Source organism: Haematobia irritans, chromosome 3 (genome assembly GCF_050003625.1).
Source record: "Haematobia irritans isolate KBUSLIRL chromosome 3, ASM5000362v1, whole genome shotgun sequence".
NCBI lineage: Eukaryota > Metazoa > Arthropoda > Insecta > Diptera > Muscidae > Haematobia > Haematobia irritans.
The window spans coordinates 231,303,449-231,326,557 of record NC_134399.1 but is presented as its reverse complement, the minus strand read 5'-3'; the positions used below and the strand labels follow the sequence as shown (position 1 = coordinate 231,326,557).

The 23,109-nt window shown below is 33.9% G+C and overlaps 1 protein-coding gene and 1 long non-coding RNA gene across 3 annotated transcripts; both read left to right on the top strand.

The window, feature by feature from the left end:
• The first annotated feature begins 3,318 nt into the window (after window positions 1-3,318).
• LOC142228142 (uncharacterized) lies at window positions 3,319-13,590 on the top strand. Of its 2 annotated transcripts, XM_075298481.1 has the most exons (6): window positions 3,319-6,876; window positions 6,969-7,059; window positions 7,259-7,367; window positions 7,632-7,958; window positions 8,678-10,954; window positions 11,890-13,590. In XM_075298481.1, the coding sequence occupies exons 1-5, from the start codon at window positions 3,693-3,695 to the stop codon at window positions 10,544-10,546; spliced, it is 5,580 nt and encodes a 1,859-aa protein (XP_075154596.1). In that variant the 5' UTR covers window positions 3,319-3,692; the 3' UTR covers window positions 10,547-10,954; window positions 11,890-13,590. The 2 variants fall into 2 exon arrangements, with proteins under 2 accessions (XP_075154596.1, XP_075154597.1); XM_075298482.1 differs by lacking the exon at window positions 7,632-7,958.
• Window positions 13,591-21,377: 7,787 nt separating this feature from the next.
• On the top strand, window positions 21,378-22,367 carry LOC142228635 (uncharacterized). Its single transcript, XR_012720225.1, has 4 exons — window positions 21,378-21,498; window positions 21,629-21,673; window positions 21,838-21,902; window positions 22,306-22,367. It is a non-coding gene; the product is annotated as an uncharacterized LOC142228635 (long non-coding RNA).
• Window positions 22,368-23,109: the final 742 nt, after the last annotated feature.

Genomic DNA, 23,109 nt, shown 5'->3' with positions numbered 1-23,109 from the left:
GGAAGGAACCAAAAGGAAGGAAATCGAATTATCAATGCAAAAGTGTTTACTAATAATGTTTAAGATATTTAAAGTTTTGTTGTTTGTTTTGTTTTTTTTTTTTTTTTTTTTTTGTTCTTATTTGTTGATATGTTTAATAAGATTATTATTTATCAATTGGTATTGTAGTGTATTATGTAGTGTAGTGTATTATTACATATTTTATTTTGATGAAAATGAATAAATTATACAAAATTCATAGAATTTTGGCTTTGACTTTCAATTTGAAGTGGGGATATCATTCATACAAATTTAGGTTGAAAAGTATTAGCAATGATGTTAATTTTGAATTTGACTCGCATCGAAAATTGTTTGACAAATTATTGAGTAGCGGTGCATTTCAATTTGAGGATTACACTTGAGATATTATAGCTAATGTGTTGAATTTCACTGTTGAGGGTAATGTCTGTTTTTTGTTGAGAACGCGATTTTCTCAACAATTTCTCAACTTGAATATTACCCTAATCCTTTGAAAAAATGTTTGAAAAATTGTTGAAATTTAGCATTTTTCAAACGTTTGTGTTTATTGGGTACCGACGAAAACATCATAAAATCCACAAAATGATTTTTAATGACCGTAAAATGAAGTTGATCGAGATAGCAGAGGCCTTAAAGATATCAAGGGAACGTGTTGGTCATATCATTCATCAATATTTGGATATGCGGAAGCTCTGTGAAAAATGGGTGCCGCGCGAGCTCACATTTGATCAAAAACAACAACGTCTTGATGATTCTGAGCGGTGTTTGTAGTTGTTAACTCGTAATATACCCGAGTTTTTCCGTCGATATGTGACAATGGATGAAACATGGCTCCATCACTACACTCCTGAGTCCAATCGACAGTCGGCTGAGTGGACAGCGACCGGTGAACCGTCTCCGATGCGTGGAAAGACTCAAAAGTCCGCTGGCAAAGTAATGGCCTCTGTTTTTTGGGATGCGCATGGAATAATTTGTATCGATTATCTTGAGAAGAGAAAAACCATCAACAGTGACTATTATATGGCGTTAATGGAGCGTTTGAAGGCCGAAATCGCGGCGAAACGGCCCCATATGAAGAAGAAATAAGTGTTGTTCCACCAAGACAACGCACCGTGCCACAAGTCATTGAGAACAATGGCAAAAATTCATGAATTCGAATTGCTTCCCCACCCACCGTATTCTCCAGATCTGGCCCCAGAGACTTTTTCTTGTTCTCAGACCTCAAAAGGATGCTCGCAGGGAAAAAATTTGGCTGCAATGAAGAGGTGATCGCCGAAACTGAGGCCTATTTTGAGGCAAAACCGATGGAGTACTACCAAAATGGTATCAAACAATTGGAAGGTCATTATAATCGTTGTATCGCTCTTGAAGGGAACTCTCAACATAGTTCCCTTCAAGAGCGATACAATAAAAACGAATTTTGACAAAAAATGTGTTTTTCTTTGTTAGACCGGGGACTTATCAGCCAACCTGTTACATATTTCGTTTTATTTAAATTTCCTATAAGCCTATGTGAGAATTCTCTGCTACAAGTGCAGCATCCGTCTCTATGATAGTTTTCTAAATAAGCATCTCCTTATGTTCTTAAGTTAGGATTAAATAAGTTAAAATACGCTATATATTTACGTACTCAATCGTTTTATTGTAAACCAATAAAAAATAACTGTAAAAACATTTAGTTTTAATAATTCTTACATTTTTATTTATTTAGTTTTACTATGACAAAGTATTGTATAAACTAATTGTGTTTCCCAGAAACGGAGTATGTTCTTGTTCTAGCCTGCCATGTTCCGTTTATTCCTTATCAAAGATAATTGAGAAGAAGATGCAGTCTTGTCATAGCAAAACTGAAGCACCAGATGACTCTGCCAACAAAATATCATAAAGTTTGCGTCGACGTGTTTCTCAAATGTACTGCCGTTTGCGTCGGAATATATAAAAACATTTGTGTTTTTCATAAATTTCTGAATAAAAACCCACAAAAGCAATACCAAAACGATTGTAGAACATTAAAATAAAACGTATGTATATTTTAAAGCAAATATTCATTATGGTTTTATGTGAATATTGCCGTTTAAATTTGTTCCTGGGCAGAGCTGCTTTGGAAAAAATTTACAAATAAAACAATTTTTTTCTCATAGCCCTCTACACCTTGACATTTGTTTTCTCTTTATAAGAGCACAATGCTTAATCTTGTTATACTCAATTATCTTTGTCCTTATCTTATTGGTTGGTATTTAATGCAAGGTTTTTATGTGGGAATTTATCAAATAAAGGCCAGTATTATGTTTGGTTTTCGTGTTGCAATTTTCGCGGTTACTATCTTCTAACAGTTCGATTCGAAGCAAATAATTTAACTCAATCTGTGCACACTTTCGTTTTCGTTTAGATAATATGTTGATTTTCATTTTTAAGTGTAATTATTTTTTAAAAAGTAATCGCGAAAATAATGTGATTTTTTTAGCACTCAAATTTTGAGTGTTAAGAAAAATATATATTTTCCAATTAAAAATATGAAAAATATATTATTTTAGTAACGAATGTAAGCCAACGAACACCAGTAGTTAATATTACGATTGTTTTTTCTTCTAGTGTAGCACTAAATTCCTGAATTAGAAATAAATGCAATAAGTAAATAAATAAATAAAAAACATCATCGAGAAAATGATTGCACTAGCAATCAGTTGTATGACGAAATATAGATGAACGAAAAGCTAATTTGTTTGCTTTTCGTACATTAAAAAAGGCTTCAATTTTATTAAATGAAAAATTGATATAAAGTAATGAAATTCGTATTCTTTACTCCTATGAATGGACATTTTTATATCCTTACATTATAGCACTACAAACATTTACTATGACTGACACTTAATTGATGACATACTCTGGGTAAGTCTATTGGATATATAACTAACTAAACTTGTCAATGTTTGGCGCGAAAGTGAAACGCTCTGGTTCATTACACACAAAGCTATAATGTTGACGTCCTATGAAGTGGATGGAAACGCAACATGTTTTCATGTGGAACCGCCAGCGAAAAATAAACAAAAACAAATGTGAGAGATTTGGAGACTCTTATAAATCAATTTGCCAGAAATGTGAGAGAAATCGAGAGAGATGCCAAGAGAATTCTCATGTGTACACAGAACAGGAGAGGGTAAAAAGCTTTTCATTTGCCGCCTAAAAGCTCTGATGCACATTCCACTCTCCACTTAAAAACTCTACATAAAGTGAGATAGAAAATTCCTTTATAGTCCTGAGATTAGGATAATATTTCACAGTACGTGTTTGGTCCTTGGAGTTTACGGTTGAGCATGGAGAAAATTGTAAGAGCCGCGCAACAACAGAAGGAAGAATACACTTGAACAGCCTCTTCTAATTTTAGCAAAGTGTTTATGTATGTGCCAAACAAAAAGTGTGTGATAGTGAGCAAATGCCAAATAGAATAAAAACAAAACCAACCAAGTTGTTGAGAAAATTCTTTTCTCAAATCCTAAAGTAGTGCAACTCTCTTTTGTCAAGGACCACGGATTACCTTGCAAAAGATTTGCCAGTGAAATTATTAGTCTAATTGAAAGATAATTGCCAATTGTAGTAAAATGTTTTAGATTTTCTATAACACTGTGCTTTGTGTATATGCGAAAATGTTTTAGTCCTCTTTTTCCGACTCCGTGATGAATATGATAACCGGAATAGCCATGCTCTATACCAACTTCGTGAGCAGCATCATGCTGCTAACAGTGCTCCTTGCAATCGTGAACTCAGCTCCAACACACCATTTGACAATAGGCGTAGATGGAAATACCCCTACCTTAATAGTGACCTCTTCGGAACTCGGTATCGTACCGGACATTGAACGTTCGCATGTGAAAGTGGCAAAACCACGAAAAGAGTACAAAACGCATGAGAAATTGAAATCGTTGAAGACCAAAACCAGTGTGAATTACAAAAAAGATAAATCCTTTTATTTATCCAAAACCTCGAATGTGGCAACGACCCCGATTCCTTCCTCTACGGAAGCATCATCGACAAAAGTTATCTCAACATACATGACAACCAGCAATGTTGATTTTACTCCATCTGTGACAGATGCCAGCTTCAATTCCACAAGTGATACAATGCCAGCCCAAATATCCACATCTGTTATGGATAATGTATCCAGTTCTAGCACCCAACAACCAACGGAACAAACAACAATGGGGTATAGCTCTGTTCGTAATTCGATGGAACAAACAACAGAAAAGGAAATACTTTCATCTGCTACCTCCGTAGCCGTGGAAACTTCCTTCAAAATCTCGACTGAGAGAACATTGACAGAATCGGAGACAACAGAGGTGACAACATTAACCGCACCAACAACAGCTGCATGGACTGGCGAAAATATTGAAATCTTTAACACATCAGAAAGCGTAGCAACCAAAAATCCAGAGATAACTCTAGATTACAGTTCTCCCCAAAGATATCAGGATGTTACGATGGGGACCTCCATTGGAACACTGGAAACGGAAACTCCATTAACTTCCTCCTCTACTAGATCGACAACTCAAGTTATATCTGAGTCTGCAGGTAGAGATATAGCTACAGACCCAACCATCACTACCGAAATTGGTATTAATCAAAGACCTAGCCCTTCTTCTGTTACTACTGAAGGCGAAAGTGAGACAACTACTACATCGGAAGCTGTTTTGAAATTGATTGATTTGGAAAAGTCTGGAAGTGAACATTTTGAAGATCTATCCCGCACTTTAGTGGATCACGATAATGGTCACGACGGATTAAAAGTTATTAAAAAGAAACAATTGATTGATAAACACTACTTGGAAGCAATACCCCATGCAATCCCCCAACTTGAGAGTAAAGCAAAAACAGAAGTGGAACATAAACATGGATATCTCGGACCCATATTAATGGCCGAAAGGACAATCCACATTTCAGATGATGCCAATGAGACTAGTAATAAAACAGAACATTCGCCAGAAGTGGAGTCTAAGCTTAGGGAATCGAATTTTGTGGAATTGAAAGCTAGTCAGCCAGCCGATTCGTTGGCCACCCCAACAGTACATTACCTATTAGAGTCAGGAGAAAACAGAGAGACGAGCGTTCGCCATGACGATGTGGAAAACGGACCCTCAACAGTTTTATCCACCACAGTCTTTCAAGTGGCTGAGGGTACTGCTACCAAAGTTCCCTCTAAAGCTGCAAATACTCTGTTCACTTCCACTGACGAAGATGAACAACAGATTCATGATGCAGTCGACGGAAAGATGGAATCGAAAATTTCCGATATACAGATTGAGGTATACGATTCCACTATCGATTCCATAGTGGCATCAACCAATTTCAAAGACGCCGATATCTCCCAGGGTAGAAGTACAAAACCGCCTTTACCAGTAGCACAACAGGAACGCTTCACCCAATATGTTATCGATCGAACGGAGACTTCTACTCAGGAGTCTATCAATTTTAGTACAATTCAAGTGGCTTCGGGTAAGCCGGAACCAGCCGCAATTGAGATTCATATCAATGTATCCGAATCACTGGGTAATGATGGCGAAGACGTGGATGTCTCTTTTCCTCTGGCAGAGTACAATAATAATGTTAGAAGTGATGACACTTCGTATGATGAACCTAAGGTGAACGATGATATCAAATTGAAAATACAATCAAATGGATTGGCCAATATGCCAAATAAGGACAAAAGTGACGAAGTTTTGGTTGTGGAAATTGTAGACAATGTCGATAACTCTACCGAATCAAGGTCGAAATCAAGAAATACAGATGAACTCTTCATAACCGATGTTAAGGAGACATATGCTACTCCGCCTCCCCCACCACCACCTCCCCCATTCCAGCCAAATTTCGATAGGGACTCGGATACAATTTTCTATATTTCGAACACTGAAGTGAAGGTAGGTGAAACATTGCCCGAATCGAAGAAGGAGGCAGAAGAGCGCAAAACTAAACTGGAGAATCAGTTCTTCCCGGTGAACTATATGGCAAGCACTCGTCCAAATGTTAACAATGCAAATGGTGCTAAACCTAATGCCGACCATCACATCTACGAGGAGGATATTATTCTCTCCTCAAATAGAAACCAACAAGACTCCCTTAAAATCTATCGCAATCGCAATGAGCCTTCACCGCCGCTAGATGTCACCTACGTCGGTGAGTCTATAATCGAAGTTGAACAACAATCATCGGACTCTGTTGGATCTACGAGTTCTCCTGCGGATCATGTAGTCACCCCACAACCTGATGTTATAATACAGCCCGCAATTTTACCCGAAATTTCTATTGGGGTACCAGTGATTGGTGAATTGCCGCCACAGATTGAGCTGAAGGAAATGGATTTCCTTCCTGGCGAATCACAACAACATCGTCCAGGTGGTGTTTATGGCGATGATGGCAATGGCAGCATTAACACCAATGCCATAGGCGGCGGAAGCAACGATGTGGATAACCGACTTGATGAATCCTCAATCCAATATGGGGGTGACCTCATCGACGAGAGTGCCGATGGTGGTTTCGATGGAGTCGAAGGCTCTTATCCCTTTGGCAATCCAGCCACAATGGCAAAGCGAAAACATGAAAACCACATGGGTGACTATGCCCACTTGTATGTCAACTATGGAGTGAACAATATGCGTAAAGATGAACTAACTGTCGATGTCAAGGACTCTGGGGAAGTGGCCATGATTTTAGATCACTCTTCGTCGGGGAATGAACATAATGCCACATTGAAGGATTTACTAAATAGGAACACATTCAATATGAGCGCTGGCCAGAATGAGAGCGAACGTATTTCAAATGTTACGGCTTTTTCAATAATGGAAGACTCTATGGATGAGAAAAATACTGGTGAGTGACGTCCTCAATGGGTGTTGTGGCCTTGTAAAAGTATTCCTTTGACAAACTAAAACAAAACGCTCCTGTTTTTGTTTTTCTTCCAGAGGACATTATTAACTTGATCTCCCTGGCCATAGGTCTATTCATTGTTATATTGCCCGTTGTTGTCACCTGCAGCATGTTGTGGGCTCTAAGGTATTGTAGAAAAATGTCTCCCCCCCCAAACAACTTCAAATATTGGCGAAGTTTTCCAAGAGTCTTCATAGAGTAGTCAACATTTGAAGTTTGCCCACCTGTTCCCCAACATCCGCTTTTTAGCACAAAGCTTTAATGTGAATCAATTTATTCATTTTTTTTGTTCACTTTTTCCCAAAAAAAAAAAAAAAAAAAACAGATATCTCTACAAGAAATACCATTCGAATTCGACAGATAACAATGGAAACTTGGACACAGCAAATGGGGGCAAGGGCCAACCGCATGAGGATGCTGCAGAAAAAGGAGAGGTAAAATGCTAATTTAATTTTATTTATTTGAAAGATGGCAACACAAGAGTCCATTTCGCTTTCATTGATGTCTCCAGGAACTGTCAATGTCTCAGTTTGTCGTTGCCATAGCCATTAGCAGGGCCATTCAATTATGTTAATTAAAAACTTTTGGGGGTATTGGTCATTGGGGGAAGTAAGCGAGCGGGCGAGTGGGATTCTAAGAAGAACTTTGTCCACTACTCCCTGTGTTATGTATTCTCTTTCTCTGTTCTACCGTTACAGTCGGCACGGCATTCGGGTTCAGCTGCTTCGCACATTGGCACACGAGACAAGGATGAGGACATAGAAAAATGTCCCGAATCATTTCCAAATCCCTCCGCTGATAATGGCATTGTTAAGTTTGCTATCGAACATCCAACGATGCTCGATAGCTCGGAAAATTCTTGTGGCAAAGTAAGGGAGTTGCCGCTAACGCTGGCCTTGCATTCCATCACCACTTCCAGTGAACGGCCGTCCGTCCACGATGAGATCGTGCAGGGACCCAATGGGTCCATAACAAAAATGACTTTGGAAAATAATCTTCTCATAGTAGAGACGGAAGAGCGCAATGTAAGTCGTATTCGTTGTGTCTCTTATTCTTGTGTTTGTTGTTGTTGTTAAGTAGCCTAAGTGAGCGTGTGGGTGTGCGTATGTGTATGTGAGTGTGTTTGACACGCCACATGCCTTCGGTTGATGTGAATGTTTAAAGGGCATATCCGTTTCCGTTTACTCTTAATTCTATTCTACTCACCTACATGTCCGTACAAATGAATATGTATATGTGTGCGTGTATGTGTTTGTGTATATTCTAGTCTATATTTACTACTCTTATCGTAATGTGCTCGTATTATTTTGCTCACCACTTTTGATGTTGTTTGATTTGGTTTCCTTTTTTCGATTACCTTTCCGTAGACCTGTACATTTGTAAATAGAAGGGAGAACGCCTCTATACTCGTACTGAGTGAGTGGTCATTGCCACCACCAAAAATTTGTTGTTGTTTATAAATTTTATGTTGGGGTCTCTTCACCAGCATCAATTTGATGTACACTGGGAATGACAAAGGGACTGTCCCAGCTTAATATCCAGTTCGTATATGGGTTTTTTTCACTGGGGCGATGTAACTTGCACGTCATTAATACTCGAATAGCTTTTGGTGTAACTATGTGTTTTTCTGATCTCTTCTTCCACACTCTAAGGAAATCTCGTTAATTTATTTCTTTTCTAAACCAAAAAAAAGCATTTCCAATAAATTCTTCTTTTTTATTCTAATTGCTATCACTAAATACAGGACATGTCACGGGTGGCCAGAGAAACTAAAATGGATTATAATAAGGATGGTGTTTTTGTGGTGGAGGTAGCCCGAGGTATTGATTCCAAGGCAATACCTGATAGTCCAGTGACCGAGGGAAGTGAGAAAATGCTGTCGATGTTTGAACCCAAACACAACGGTACCATGGGCTATAAAATGACCAACGAGAAAATTTCTCATAATAACGAAAAGGTTCAAATACACTCTCCACCACCGGATGACGGACCACGTAGCTTACAGCAAATTGAAGAAGTCGATGAACCCGTACACTCACCTCGTCTCCACGACAACGTCGATGAGGAAGGAATTGTTCAAAATTATAAATCCAATGTGGGATTGTCACAATCTGACTTGAGTACTTCATCATCGAACGACTCTAACAAGGATTATTGCTATGGCAATCAGGAACTCTATGTGGTTGAGCAATCGGGCTATTCAACATCAACGCCAACAGGTAATGTGTCTCTGAAATGTGATTCCAAAGATATCAAAGACGATGATAGCAACTCCCACAATGGTAGAAATTTGGAATTAACACCTGAGAAGAAAGAGGGAACAAAAGAAGCAGAAGATATTGTAGACACGATGAGCAAGGAGACTGGCACAGAGGATAATGTGGCTGAGAAAATCACTGCAAATGATGAGCAATCTGACAAAGAGGTGCCAAAGGAACATTGTACTAGCGTACAAAATGATAAAAAGAAAGGCGACGAAAGTCCAGATGAAATTAAAGAAAGTGAGAATTTGAAAGCTTACCACCGCGAATCAAAGAAACCCGAAAATGAGGCAATCATTCCGAATTCAGATGTTAGCAATACATCCATAAATGCGACGAAGGAAATTTCCGAAGATATTATGGAGAACAAAGAGGGAAAAGTCGAATGTGAAATTGATCGCAATACTGGTCATCAAATAGATGAAAACGAGTCAATTGAGTTGGATGAGCCTATTCAAGCAGCACACAGAGATGAAGTGAATTCTTTAGAGTTCGAGAAAGAGGAACATAAGAACACTGACGACATCACTGCAACAGAGTTGGAGGAGCCTATTCAAGCAGAACACAAAGATGAAGTGAATAGTTTAGAGTTGAAGAATGAGGAACATAAGAATATTGACGACATCCCTACTGAGTCAAAACAAGATCCGATTCCTAATGGATTAGATATTATAGAATTAGTAACAGATCAGCGGGAATCAAACGATGAGACCCAGGTGCTTGTGTGTAACGGAAATGGATCTGAATCACTTGTAGAAATGTCCACGAAGGAAAGTATTTCTGAGGTCTTAGAAACACAGCAAGAAATGGAAGGTCCATCCGAGTCTAATGGAATTCACAATGGGCTTACAAATGGCCATGACAAAGATAGTGTTATGGACGAATCAAAGTATCCTGATGTTAGTAATCACTGCAATGGCATTATTGAGGGAACACTTGACAAACCTTCACATCTAACAAACGGCTCGGAACTTTTGCCCGACTTGGTTCCTGAGGAAATCAAAACACATCGCTCAAATGGAGTCGATCATGCAAATGGCGATGACACCAACAATTGCATGTCAGAGTTAGAGAATGGATATGATAGTATTATTAGCCTGCCAGAACCACCACCCACCAACACGGATGAGATGCTTTGCAATGATCTAAGTGAACTGCAATTGGACTCTTTACCTCCACCGCCACCACCTCTAACCAATGAATTCAATGGGGACGTATTCAATCTGAAGGACTTACCACCGCCTTTGACTACCAATGGTTCAGAAGAGCTGCCAAATGAAGATGCGGCCAATATATATGCCTCCTTGCCACCACCTACACCGACGGCCCTCCATGTCTCATCACGACCATGAATGGCAATATGCATGCTTCGCCCCTAACACCACCAGCATCGCCGCCACCTCATTTCACAAATGGCCTCCATGCGGGAATTTGTCCACCCATAGCTGTAGATGTGAATGGAAGTTAATGCTGCTGACTTCATGTAGAAACTGAGGCCGAATACTAAAAACCAAAACTTGCCAACTGACTGACAACTTGTTCGCTTAATTCGAACGTTCTCAAAGAAATCCCCCAAATACCCAAAACAAAGAAATCAAAAAACATTCTTAGGTAGATAGGCGACATGGCACGACACGGCAAAGCAACGAATCTCAAACTCATTTAAATCATGCCACATTCAACCATTGATCGCAAGCAAGTATTAACTAGCTAGGACATAAGTTTTTACCACAAACTCTAAACGTTACAACATGTAAAGGGTGATTTGTTAAGAGCTTGATAACTTTAAAAAAAAAAAAACGCATAAAATTTGCAAAATCTCATCGGTTCTTTATTTGAAACGTTAGATTGGTCCATGACATTTACTTTTTGAAGATAATTTCATTTAAATGTTGACCGCGGCTGCGTCTTAGGTGGTCCATTCGGAAAGTCCAATTTTGGGCAACTTTTTCGAGCATTTCGGCCGGAATAGCCCGAATTTCTTCGGAAATGTTGTCTTCCAAAGCTGGAATAGTTGCTGGCTTATTTCTGTAGACTTTAGACTTGACGTAGCCCCACAAAAAATAGTCTAAAGGCGTCAAATCGCATGATCTTGGTGGCCAACTTACCGGTCCATTTCTTGAGATGAATTGTTCTCCGAAGTTTTCCCTCAAAATGGCCATAGAATCGCGAGCTGTGTGGCATGTAGCGCCATCTTGTTGAAACCACATGTCAACCAAGTTCAGTTCTTCCATTTTTGGCAACAAAAAGTTTGTTAGCATCGAACGATAGCGATCGCCATTCACCGTAACGTTGCGTCCAACAGCATCTTTGAAAAAATACGGTCCAATGATTCCACCAGCGTACAAACCACACCAAACAGTGCATTTTTCGGGATGCATGGGCAGTTCTTGAACGGCTTCTGGTTGCTCTTCACTCCAAATGCGGCAATTTTGCTTATTTACGTAGCCATTCAACCAGAAATGAGCCTCATCGCTGAACAAAATTTGTCGATAAAAAAGCGGATTTTCTGCCAACTTTTCTAGGGCCCATTCACTGAAAATTCGACGTTGTGGCTCGTTAGTAAGTCTATTCATGATGAAATGTCAAAGCATACTGAGCATCTTTCTCTTTGACACCATGTCTGAAATCCCACGTGATCTGTCAAATACTAATGCATGAAAATCCTAACCTCAAAAGAATCACCCTTTAGAAGTCGACTGCTCCAAGCAGAGTGCCAAAAAAACCCCACATACACACACTCAAACTCACAATCATACTCATACCGTACACAAATCTCCAAATTTGCCAATGCATTGTCGCCAGCAGCAGTAGCAGCAGCAACAAAGTGAGACCGCACTGTGAGGCCAAAACCAATTATTTTTGTAGTTTCCATTTTAAAATTTAGCTAAATCCAACAACCAACCCCCCCTAAAACCAATGATACGATATATTAATAATGTAGTCAATCCAATTTATTGTTAATCTTCCACAACTAAGGAATACAATTTTTTCAGTGTAGTGTTACCAGCCTAGTCAGCTGAATATAAACGGCAAAATACACCTTCTCCACCAAATCCTTTGTCCACAACACCCCCTACCCGTCCATTTGCAGAACATGAGAAGTCTAAGCCCCTTCCCTCTCTCTCTCTCTCCCCCCCAATGATCTAGTCTATGCTACTATATGAAGTCCTTAAGTAGATCTTGAATATAAATTATTTGCCTATAGTAATTAATCAAAACATATATCCCCCCACACACACAGAGAAACACACAAATTTCCACGCCCCTAGAAATCAACGGACGAAATTAACGGATGTTCAATGAATGTCGAATCTCTTGCCGACTGGTGATGTAATGAATGGGTACGTGAGGAAGATTTGTGTGTATTTCCTAGCAATAAAAAAAATTATTCGGATTAACGATAACTACCACATTCAAACAAACTGAAACTACTGAAATACCATATACAATTTTACAACTTACCTACATACGATATAGACTATAGATCCAATGTTGGCAGAAAGGAAAATGTACATGGAGAGCACTTGCCCACCCTTCAGCAAATGCCGGATGAATGAAATGACAGCCAGTGAGGATGAGAATGGAAAAGAAAAACTAAAAAACAAAAATAATAAAATAATAAAATCGAAAAATTGTATTATGTATGTTAGTGTCAAACGATACCGCGTAATTCGAAGAAAACAAAACAAAAAGTCATATAACTTGAGAAAGTAAGAGGAAAAAAAAAGATTTTTATATAGCTAAATCATGATAAAATAAAACCGAACAAAAAAAAATAAATAAATAAAATAAAATAATGAATACAATACTACATTGATACATGTACACTAACACACATTTAACACACACACACACAGCATAATACTATAAGTATTGAATGTTGACAAGGATAACGATCTCACACCGAGTGGGCGCATTCACACGGTCACACTGCAATGCCTTTAGTGCACGATGTGATGATAGTGAACCAACCGACCTGGATGATGCTACGAAAACTTGAGACTCAACACAAAAATGTATGTCGATTGACACGACACATAGATATTTAATTGATTTGTATAGGTTTTTCTAGATATTTTTATACAAATTTGCCACATGATTTATGTATGTTGTAATAGATAGATGGACGGACGAACGAACAGGGGACAGATATGATGAAAATGCAATTGGGAAAAAGATTGTGACGTAGCGGCTACACCGTCCATCGTGACAGCAACGAGTGGTCATGGATATCGCTGACTGGATAATATGCAATGCGGACATACATAGATGTGATTGTTATTGAAATTTGTATAATTAAGTTTAACGTAATTTATTATTATAATTATTATTAAATATTATTGACTTGAACAGACAAATGGAAATAAAATCAATTCAAAAATATATTAAAAAATGCTGCTATTTTTCGTTTTATTCACACAGGGAGCACAAATATCTTGTCCTTAAATAACGAATGCAAGTTTTGTCGATACACCTTCACTGAAGGCCATTTGGGCTTAGAGACAAATATTATTTTAAGTTTTTAGATTTAACGAATGTTTTTAAATGCAAAAATATAATATTCCTAACGGAGCATAAAATGTTTGGGACACATATGTTAATATGTTAAAATATATTATGATTAGTACATCAATTTTTCATGATAATAATATGGGTGGATGTAAACATATATAAATTTAGTAATATACACTGAAAGAAAAGTTTTTTTTTCTTAGGAACGAAATTTTACAGAAATTAAGTTTTCTTTTGATGCTAAAAGTTTTCTATTGTAGTAAATAAAACTCATTAGATAGAAAACTCATTAGCCTTTAAGAAAATACTTTATCACAAAAGGGAATTTCGTTTGTCTAAAATTTCTTTTCTGAGGAAATTATGTTTTCTTTGGGTGTATATGTTGCAATATCTTAATCAGAGAGCAAGTGAAAAAGAGAGAGTAAAAATAAAGAAAAGCAACGAAAATCGAATTATATCAATACAACACAGCGAGAAGATCAAATGAGAGCAGCGTTGCCAATTTAGCTTTTTTCCCGCTAGATTTGGCTTTTTTTGAAGACGTTTAGCGGGGAAAAAAAGCATTTAGCTTTTAGCTTTTTTCTGGCTTTTTTTCATGACCCTTTTAGCTATTTTTGGCTTTTTTTATTTTCGACATGTTTCTATTGAAATATGGATAAATCGGCGTTTTTATCTATGCCTTGCTGCAAGTATAAGGGTTTCCACATATTTCAAAGCTCAGTTGAAACATTAATAATGAGTCCAGCCATTATGCGGGCATTTTTGTAGCAAATACACCTTGTTGTAAAGTTTTTTTCATTATATACATAAAAGTTATCGTAAACTTTAAATCTACTAATATTATCATTTGACTCGTTTATCCCTTTTATGTTATTATAATATTCTAAAGTTATTACGATATTACTAAATTAAAATAGTAGATGTGAATAGTTTTGTGCACTGAAAAAATATTGTCGTCTCCTTAAAATACGAACGCGAATTTTTGTTATAATAACATTTGTGAATTTCTTTTATATAAACTGTTTTCCTTGTCCAAAAGACGATAAAGTCGTTTTGTCCTTATAATTAAGTGATTCATCTTAAAAATGGGTATGTTTTCATGAAAGAAGGAAGAATTAATGAAGTAGTCTTTAAATGTGAGGAGTTTTTGCATCTTAACCACAAACCAAAATAGCGTTCAAAAATAGAAGATGTTTTTCAACACTTTATTTTAAAAACGTATATATACAATAATTTCTACTTGAAGTCGAGTCTGAATTTGGTAATTTAAGTTGGCGTTAGCACGTTTTTAAAGCACTTTGATAGCTCATGAAGAAAAGAAAAATGTTTTTACTGGGAAATGTAAACTATAGGTATTTTCTACAATTTAAATAAAAGTAATGTATTTCGAATTTTTCACAATTTCAAAACCAAACTAAAATTTTATTTAAAAAAATGACAAATCATTTTTTTTACCAAATCCAAAGCATGCTTAGATCATTTAATATTTTAAAATAACAAGTAAATAAAATAGAGGTGTTGGGAAGGTAGCTCCCACAAAACGAAGGACTTCCAGTAAAAAATTTGTGATAGTAATCAAAATGTATCGAATACGCAAACAGAGCTAATATGCCTTAGATATTGTTACAGTCTCACAGAAGTGGAATTAAAATGAAAATAATATGCATTGTAAGTGAAATAAAGCCTTTAAGTTTGTTAAATTTCAATCAAAAATGTGACTTTTGATACAAAGAAATTTAGCTTTTTTTCTAGCTATTTTTTAGCATTTTTTAGCTTTTTTTAGCTATTTTTGTGGGCAAAACTAGCGGTTTTTGATGAAACAATTCTGGCAACGCTGAATGAGAGCAATATTGTATATAAATAATTCGTTAGGGTATTTGTATTAATATAATATATATTTAAGACATTTGGTTGGAAGAAACCAAATCTTTAGATACTAAAATGAACTATTTAGAACCTTAAAAAAGTTATGCTTAGTGTGAATAATATCTTTGCGCAATACAAAAAATTTTTTGTTTGAACAAACTCTGAAGCAGAACATGTTTGAGAGGTATGTTACAGAGGCAATTTGTTTGAGGTTGTGCCTAGGGGGTTTCAAACACTTGTATAGATGTGCTAAGGAATGGAGCTTCTTGTCAACGCACTATGTTCCTATAATGAATAAATTAAAACAACAAATGTATCAAACAAATTTTATAACGATCCATATAAACCGATACCTCGATTTTCATTCATTAGTATTTATAAGGCCAATTTTTATTCTACACAGTAAAAAAAGCGCCTCGTAAATTTAAGAAGATTTTTACAATAATTTATTACAAGAATTTTCCAGAATTTTAGTTCATTTTTCGTATCTTGAACGAAAACTATCTACTCGACAGGAAATTTTACAAATTCTAAGTAGCAATCGTTTAGTTCATGGCCTACCAAATACGATGGAAATTTCCTTAAAAAATTTTTTAAGTGGTAGTTAAAAATTCGTTTGTCTTGCTATAAAACTACTTGTGAAATGTAAAGTACTTTCTAAATAATAAGTGCAATTTACTATAAGATTTTTTTGTATGAGAAAATATTTTTTTACGAAAAATGATCTTGAAAGTGGATAGCAATTTCTTACTGACAATTCCTATAGTTAATAATTGTTGGTAGAAAATTATCCAATGAAGTATTTTTAGTTCACATGTAATTAAATTTATACACCCAGAAAAAACGGGCTTTAATGCCAACTGAACTTTATTTTAGTTCATGAAGATTAGTTGATTTTAGTTAAATTGTGTACAATATGAGTAAATGTTTCTTATTTGAATAATTTTTTGCTAACTTTAATGACGTGAACTAAAAATAACACAAAAAGTTGTATACAAATGTAGTGCACAATTTTACTAAAAAATAAAATAGTTCATATTTTCCTAAAATGGCAGAAGTTTGCTTAAATTGACTTTATAAGTCTCTCAAATGAATAAATTTTACTAAAATTGTACCTGTCTCGAACTTCGTACAGCGCTAAAGACATTTTAACAATTTTCAAATCCATTTTTTTCCAATGTATGGAATTTTCTTAAACAACATAAAAAAATTTATTATTTTTAAAAAATGTTCTTCAATTTGACAAAAAGTATTAACTTATTTGTAACATGTTGCAATTAGAAAACTATTTTAGTTAAAAATTTATAAAATAAACCTACATTTTCTTGCACGGTGGGGTCACTTTTTTTTTGGGTGTAGACGTTTTCGTCAAAAATGGTAGACAACATTTCATGAAGTTTTCGCAAATTTTAAGTTAAACGTTTCATCGTTCATAAACTGGTGTGCCTTTACGAATATTATTCTTAGAGTAAATTGTCAGCAGATGCGATGAACTAATGCATAGTACAGAGATCTTTACCGGCATAGTGGAATGTGATTAATGTAAAGATGATGTTACTTGAGTTTTGTTGTGTATACATGAGCGTGGGGTTGTTTTTATTTTTGTTCATTTAGTGGTTTGTGTGTGTGTTTGTTATTCGCGGATGGTTTATTTGGCTGGATGAGGTGTTGTTTTCAATAAGGGCACATGTGTTTTTGTTGTTGTAGGAATGTTTTGGCTTTGCTTAGTTTTGTTTGACATGCTTCAGTTGTATAGTTGGCGTTGGCGTGGGCTGTTGCATCTTTTAAGCAGGTATCCAACAATGGAATATAAAGGCATGGAATATTTTGGATTTTTGAAGATTTTAATTTTTGTTTATTAAACCTTTTAAATTAAAGTTATTAATATTTTATCGGTAGTTTAGAAAAAAGTTGTTAAGAATATTTAGGAAAATATGTTGAAATTGAAAGTGTATTGAAATTTTTACTATTCAATGTAAAAAATTAATATTAAATTTCAGATGAATTTTGAACATTTTTGTTATATCTCAGCGTATAGTTTCGTCATAAATTGGTAAGTATTTTTTTAATATGGCTTTCTATTAAAAAGAATATCTTTTATGTATATTATTATTTGTTAATTAATTTTTTTTGGAAACCAGTTTAATGTTTTTCCTTGTTGTAAATGCAATATTTAATTTCAGAGCAACTCCAGATGGATTCGAACAAATTTAAAAAATAGAGAATTGGTAAGTGTTCTTTTAAAAATTGGCTTTCTTTCAACTAGAATATTTACGTTTTTATGACCTTTTTATCATCAAAATTAAAAGTTTTTAATCCTTATTTTAGTATTTCTTTAAACAACTTTTTTTTTTTTTAAACCAATGTAATATTTTGAATGTAAAAAACAAATATTTAATTTCAGAATATTTTTGGTACTCCTTTGCTTGTAGTCTAATAGTGAATTGGTAAGGATTCTTTAACTTTCTTTTAACCCTGGACAGTCATCCTTATTTTTTGTAAATTAACATCATCCTTCGTCATTTTGACTACGGCTCATTTCAAGACGCTATAATTATCATCGTGAGCGAAAAAGTGAACCAAACTTGAATTTATGTTCTTATTCAATTTGGTTTTAATTAGTATAAAACAAAAATTCATAAAATGGTCGAATTAGTATAACTTAAATTTACAATTTCCCAATAGACTAAAATGCATTTTAAATCGAAAATGAAATTACGTGTCGTCATTTTGACGAATGATGACTGTCTAGGGTTAACCAGAATATTTCGTTTCTTAGGCATATTATTATTTTTTTATTAGATTTTTTGGAAACCTATTTAATAATATTATTTAGTGTAAAAAATAAATATTTAATTTCAGAGTAACCCACATAAATTTGGACAACTTTTTATATTTCCCCTCATCGTACAATTTAATAGAGAATTGGTAAGTTTTATATTAAAACTTTGGCTTTCTTTCAACTAGAATATTTATTTTATTATATCCTTCACATCGATAACAACACAGTTTTATGAGTTTATATAGAATACTTCATTATTTTTCTAATTGTTTCAGGTACAAATTTTAAGAGATACGTTTTCCAAAGAAAAGTTGAATTCCTTACACCATTTGATAAAATGCCCCCAAATATGGTAAGTTACAAGCTAAAATGAAGAATTAAAAAAATTATATTTCATTACATGGTGTTAATTTTTAACAATTGTCATTATTGCTTCCATTTTTTCCAGCAAGATATGTGAAAAAATTACCTACGATGAATAAAAAAAGGATAAGTCAAAATGTCCAAACAGCGAGTTCAAATGAACTATTCTCTATTCCACGTGGTCATAATTTTTATTCACAAAAAACATTGTATTAAGAACTTTCATCATAAGTTTTTATAATAAAGTACTTTTGCTTAAAGAAAGTTTAATTTTAATGTATGAAAATTTTCATAATGGTAAAACGGTTTGTTGTTCCTTTAATTATTTAATTTCTCTGTACTGTGGAATGATCGATTTAAAAATAGTTTAGTCGTCGACATTTTAAAGAGACTGTTAACCAAAAAATAAGCAAGTAAACCAAAATAATACTGACTTTTCAACTTGGTAGGGGTATATAAATCTTATGGTGTTGTAAATATGAACTAAAATACAATGTTATAGATGAACTAAAATTTAAGAGAATTATAAACTAGACAAGTTGAAAAAAATCTTAAGGGCTAAATCATGGTCAATATTACTACCGTTTAGTTCACTGTTTTTCTTTCAGTGTACTTTCTCGAATTTTTAAATCTTGTGTTAGTTTAGACGAATTAAGAGATATAATTTTATTGATGCATATTTTCGTATAACCCGGTCCGCCAAATTCACTTTTCGACTATCTAGAAGTCGCATTTTTCATCGGATTTCAATTCTGCACACACACAGAAAAAAAGTGTCTCGTAAATTTAAGAAGATTTTTACAATAATTTATTACAAGAATTTTCCAGAATTTTAGTTCATTTTTCGTATCTTGAACGAAAATTAACTACTCGAAAGGAAATTTTACAAATTCTAAGTAGCAATCGTTTAGTTCATGGCCTACAAAATACGATGGAAATTTCCTTAAAAAATTTCTTAACTGGTAGTTAAAAATTCGTTTGTCATGCTATAAAACTACTTGTGAAATGTAAAGTATTTTCTAAATAATAAGTGCAATTTACTACAAGATTTTTTTGTATGAGAAAATATTTTTAGTTCACATGTAATTAAATTTATAGATATTTTCGTCAAAAATGGGAGATAACATTTCATGAAAATTTTGCAAATTTTAAGTTAAACGTTTCATCGTTCATAAACTGGTGTGCCTTTACGAATATTATTCTTAGAGTAAATTGTCAGCAGATGCGATGAACTAATGCATAGTACAGAGATCTTTATCGGCATAGTGGAATGTGATTAATGTAAAGATGATGTTACTTGAGTTTTGTTGTGTACACGGTTGAAAAAGACTGTTTTTCATATGTTTGGCTATAAACATTATATGTTTGGAACACAAATTTTTAAACACAATATTTTTGAGTGCAAGCATATGATGTTCATAAACTAGCATAACATGTTTGGGACATATATGTTAATATGTTAGAACATATTATGTTTGGGACATAAAATGTTTGTAAATATAATATGCTTGAATGCAAACATATATTAATTTAGAAATAGCCTATTAACATATATGTGTTTAGTAGCTTGGAGCGCTATTTAACAGGGAGCGATATTGAATTAAGTTGGTGGTTGTTGCTTGTTATTACAAAATTAACATTTTATTTTTCCTTGGGCAATTGATCAGCTACTTCTTTGATCCTTACAAACTGTGTGGTCCGCTGTTCGAATCCCAGTCCGGCAAAAGGTAAAATTAAAATAAAAAAATCATACAATTGAATAATTTCTTCTACAATGTTTGTATTACAGAAAAAGGTGCTAAGAACTAAAAAATCTCGTGGAAGTGAGAAAGATGTGGGGGAATATACAATTGGGCAGAAACAAAATTTTGAGCATTCAGGTCGAAAACCTATGTTGTTAGCACCTATATTACCTGTTTATTTTCATAATTCATTATGATTGTAAATATGTAAATAAATAAATAAAATTTTGAGCACAATATTGTTTGGGAGAATGTTTTTTAAGCATATAATATTTTTGGGTGCAAAATGCTTCCAAACATATTATATGTTCACATAATAACATATTGTTTTTTGGAAGACAACATTATTGAATTTGGATGCAAAAATACAAAATGTTTGGAACTTAGACTACCCAAACATATATTGTTTAGACCAATATGCTTTCAAACATATTATATATTGGAAGAGATCAAACATATAAATGTTTTGGCAATACCCAAAAATGTATATGCTTGAAGCAAAATATGTTTGGGAGTATATGTTACAGAAGCGATTTTTTGTGAGAGTGTATACATGAGTGTGGGGTTGTTTTTATTTTTGTCCATTTAGTGGTTTGTGTGTGTGTGTGTGTTTGTTCGCGGATGGTTTATTTGGCGGGATGAGGTGTTGTTTTCAATAAAGGCACATGTGTTTTTGTTGTTGTAGGAATGTTTTGGCTTTGCTTGGTTTTGTTTGGCATGCTTCAGTTGTATAGTTGGCGTTGGCGTGGGCTGTTGCATCTTTTAAGTAGGTATGCAACAAGGGAATATAAAGGCATGGAATATTTTGAATTTTTGAGACATATATTGGTGTTTGTTTATTAAACCTTTTAAATGAAAATTATTAATATTTTATCGGTAGTTTAGAAAAAAGTTATTAAGAATACTTAGGAAAATATGTTGAAATTGAAAGTGTATTGAAATTTTTATTATTCTATTTAAAAAAAAATAATATTCAATTCCAGATGAATTTGGAAAATGTTTGTTATATCTCAGCGTATAGTTTATTCATAAATTGGTAAGTATTTTTTTAATATGACTTTCTTTTAAAAAGAATATTTTTTATGTATATTATTATTTGTTAATTATTTTTTTTTTTGAAAACCAGTTTAATGTTTTCTTTGTTGAAAAACTATATTTAATTTCAGAGCAACTCCAGATGGATTCGAACAAATTTAAAAAATAGAGAATTGGTAAGTTTTCTTTTAAAAATTGGCTTTCTTTCAACTAGAATATTTACGTTTTTATGGCCTTTTTATAGTCAAAATTACAGGTTTTTAATACCTTATTTTAGTATTTCTTTAATCAAATTTTCCAATGTAATATTTTTAATGTAAAAACAAATATTTAATTTCAGAATAACCCCTTAAACATTTGGACAAATTGTTAGTACTCCTTTGCCTGTAATTTAATAGTGAATTGGTAAGGATTCTTTAACTTTTTTTTAGCCCTGGGCAGTCATCCTTATTTTTTGTACATTAACGTCAGACTTTGTCATTTTGACTACGGCTCATTTCAAGACGCTATAATTATCATCGTGAGCGAAAAAGTGAACCAAACTTGAATTTATGTTCTTATTCAATTTGGTTTTAATAAGTATAAAACAAAAATTCATAAAACGTTCGAATTAGTATAACTTAAATTCACCATTTCCCAATAGACTAAAATGCATTTTAAATCGAAAATTAAATTACGTGTCGTCATTTTGACGAATGATGACTGTCTAGGGTTATCAAGAATATTTGGTTTTTAATGCATATTATTATTTTTTTCATTAGATTTTGTGAAAACTTATTTAATAATTTTATTTAATATTTAATTTCAGAGTAACCCAAATAAATTTGGACAACTTTTTATATTTCCCCTCAGCGTACGATTTAATAGAGAATTGGTAAGTTTTATATTAAAACTTTGGCTTTCTTTCAACTAGAATATTTATTTTATTATATCCTTCACATCGATAACAACACAGTTTTATGAGTTTATATAGAATACTTCATTATTTTTCTAATTGTTTCAGGTACACATTTTATGAGATACGTTTTCCAAAGAAAAGTTGAATTCTTTACACCATTTGATAAAATGCCCCAAATATGGTAAGTTACAAGCTAAAATGAAGAATTAAAAATTATATTTCATTACATGGTGTTAATTTTTAACAATTTTCATTTTTGTTTCCATTTTTTCCAGCAAGATATGTGAAAAAACTACCTACGATGAATAAAAAAAGGATAAGTCAAAATGTCCAAACAGCGGGTTCAAATGAACTACTCTCTGTTCCACGTGGTCATCATTTTTATTCACAAAAAACATTGTATTAAAAACTTTCATCATAAGTTTTTATAATAAAGTACTTTTGCTTAAAGAAAGTTTAATTTTAATGTATGAAAATTTTAATAATAGTAAAACGGTTTGTTGTACCTTTAATTATTTAATTTATCTGTACTGTGGAATGATTGATTTAAAAATAGTTTAGTCGTCGACATTTTAAAGAGACTGTTAACCAATTTTTATTATCGGGTTTCCCACAAAATAAGCAAGTAAACCAAAATAATACTGACTTTTTAACTTGGTAGGGGTATATAAATCTTATGGTGTTGTAAAAATGAACTAAACTACAATGTTATAG

Excerpts from the sequence above, each read along its gene's own strand:
- LOC142228142 (XM_075298481.1), top strand. The coding sequence starts at position 3,693 with ATGAATATGATAACCGGAATAGCCATGCTCTATACCAACTTCGTGAGC. Across the intron at positions 6,877-6,968 it reads TATGGATGAGAAAAATACTG|AGGACATTATTAACTTGATC; the intron begins GTGAGTGACGTC and ends TTTTTCTTCCAG. Across the intron at positions 7,060-7,258 it reads AGCATGTTGTGGGCTCTAAG|ATATCTCTACAAGAAATACC; the intron begins GTATTGTAGAAA and ends AAAAAAAAACAG.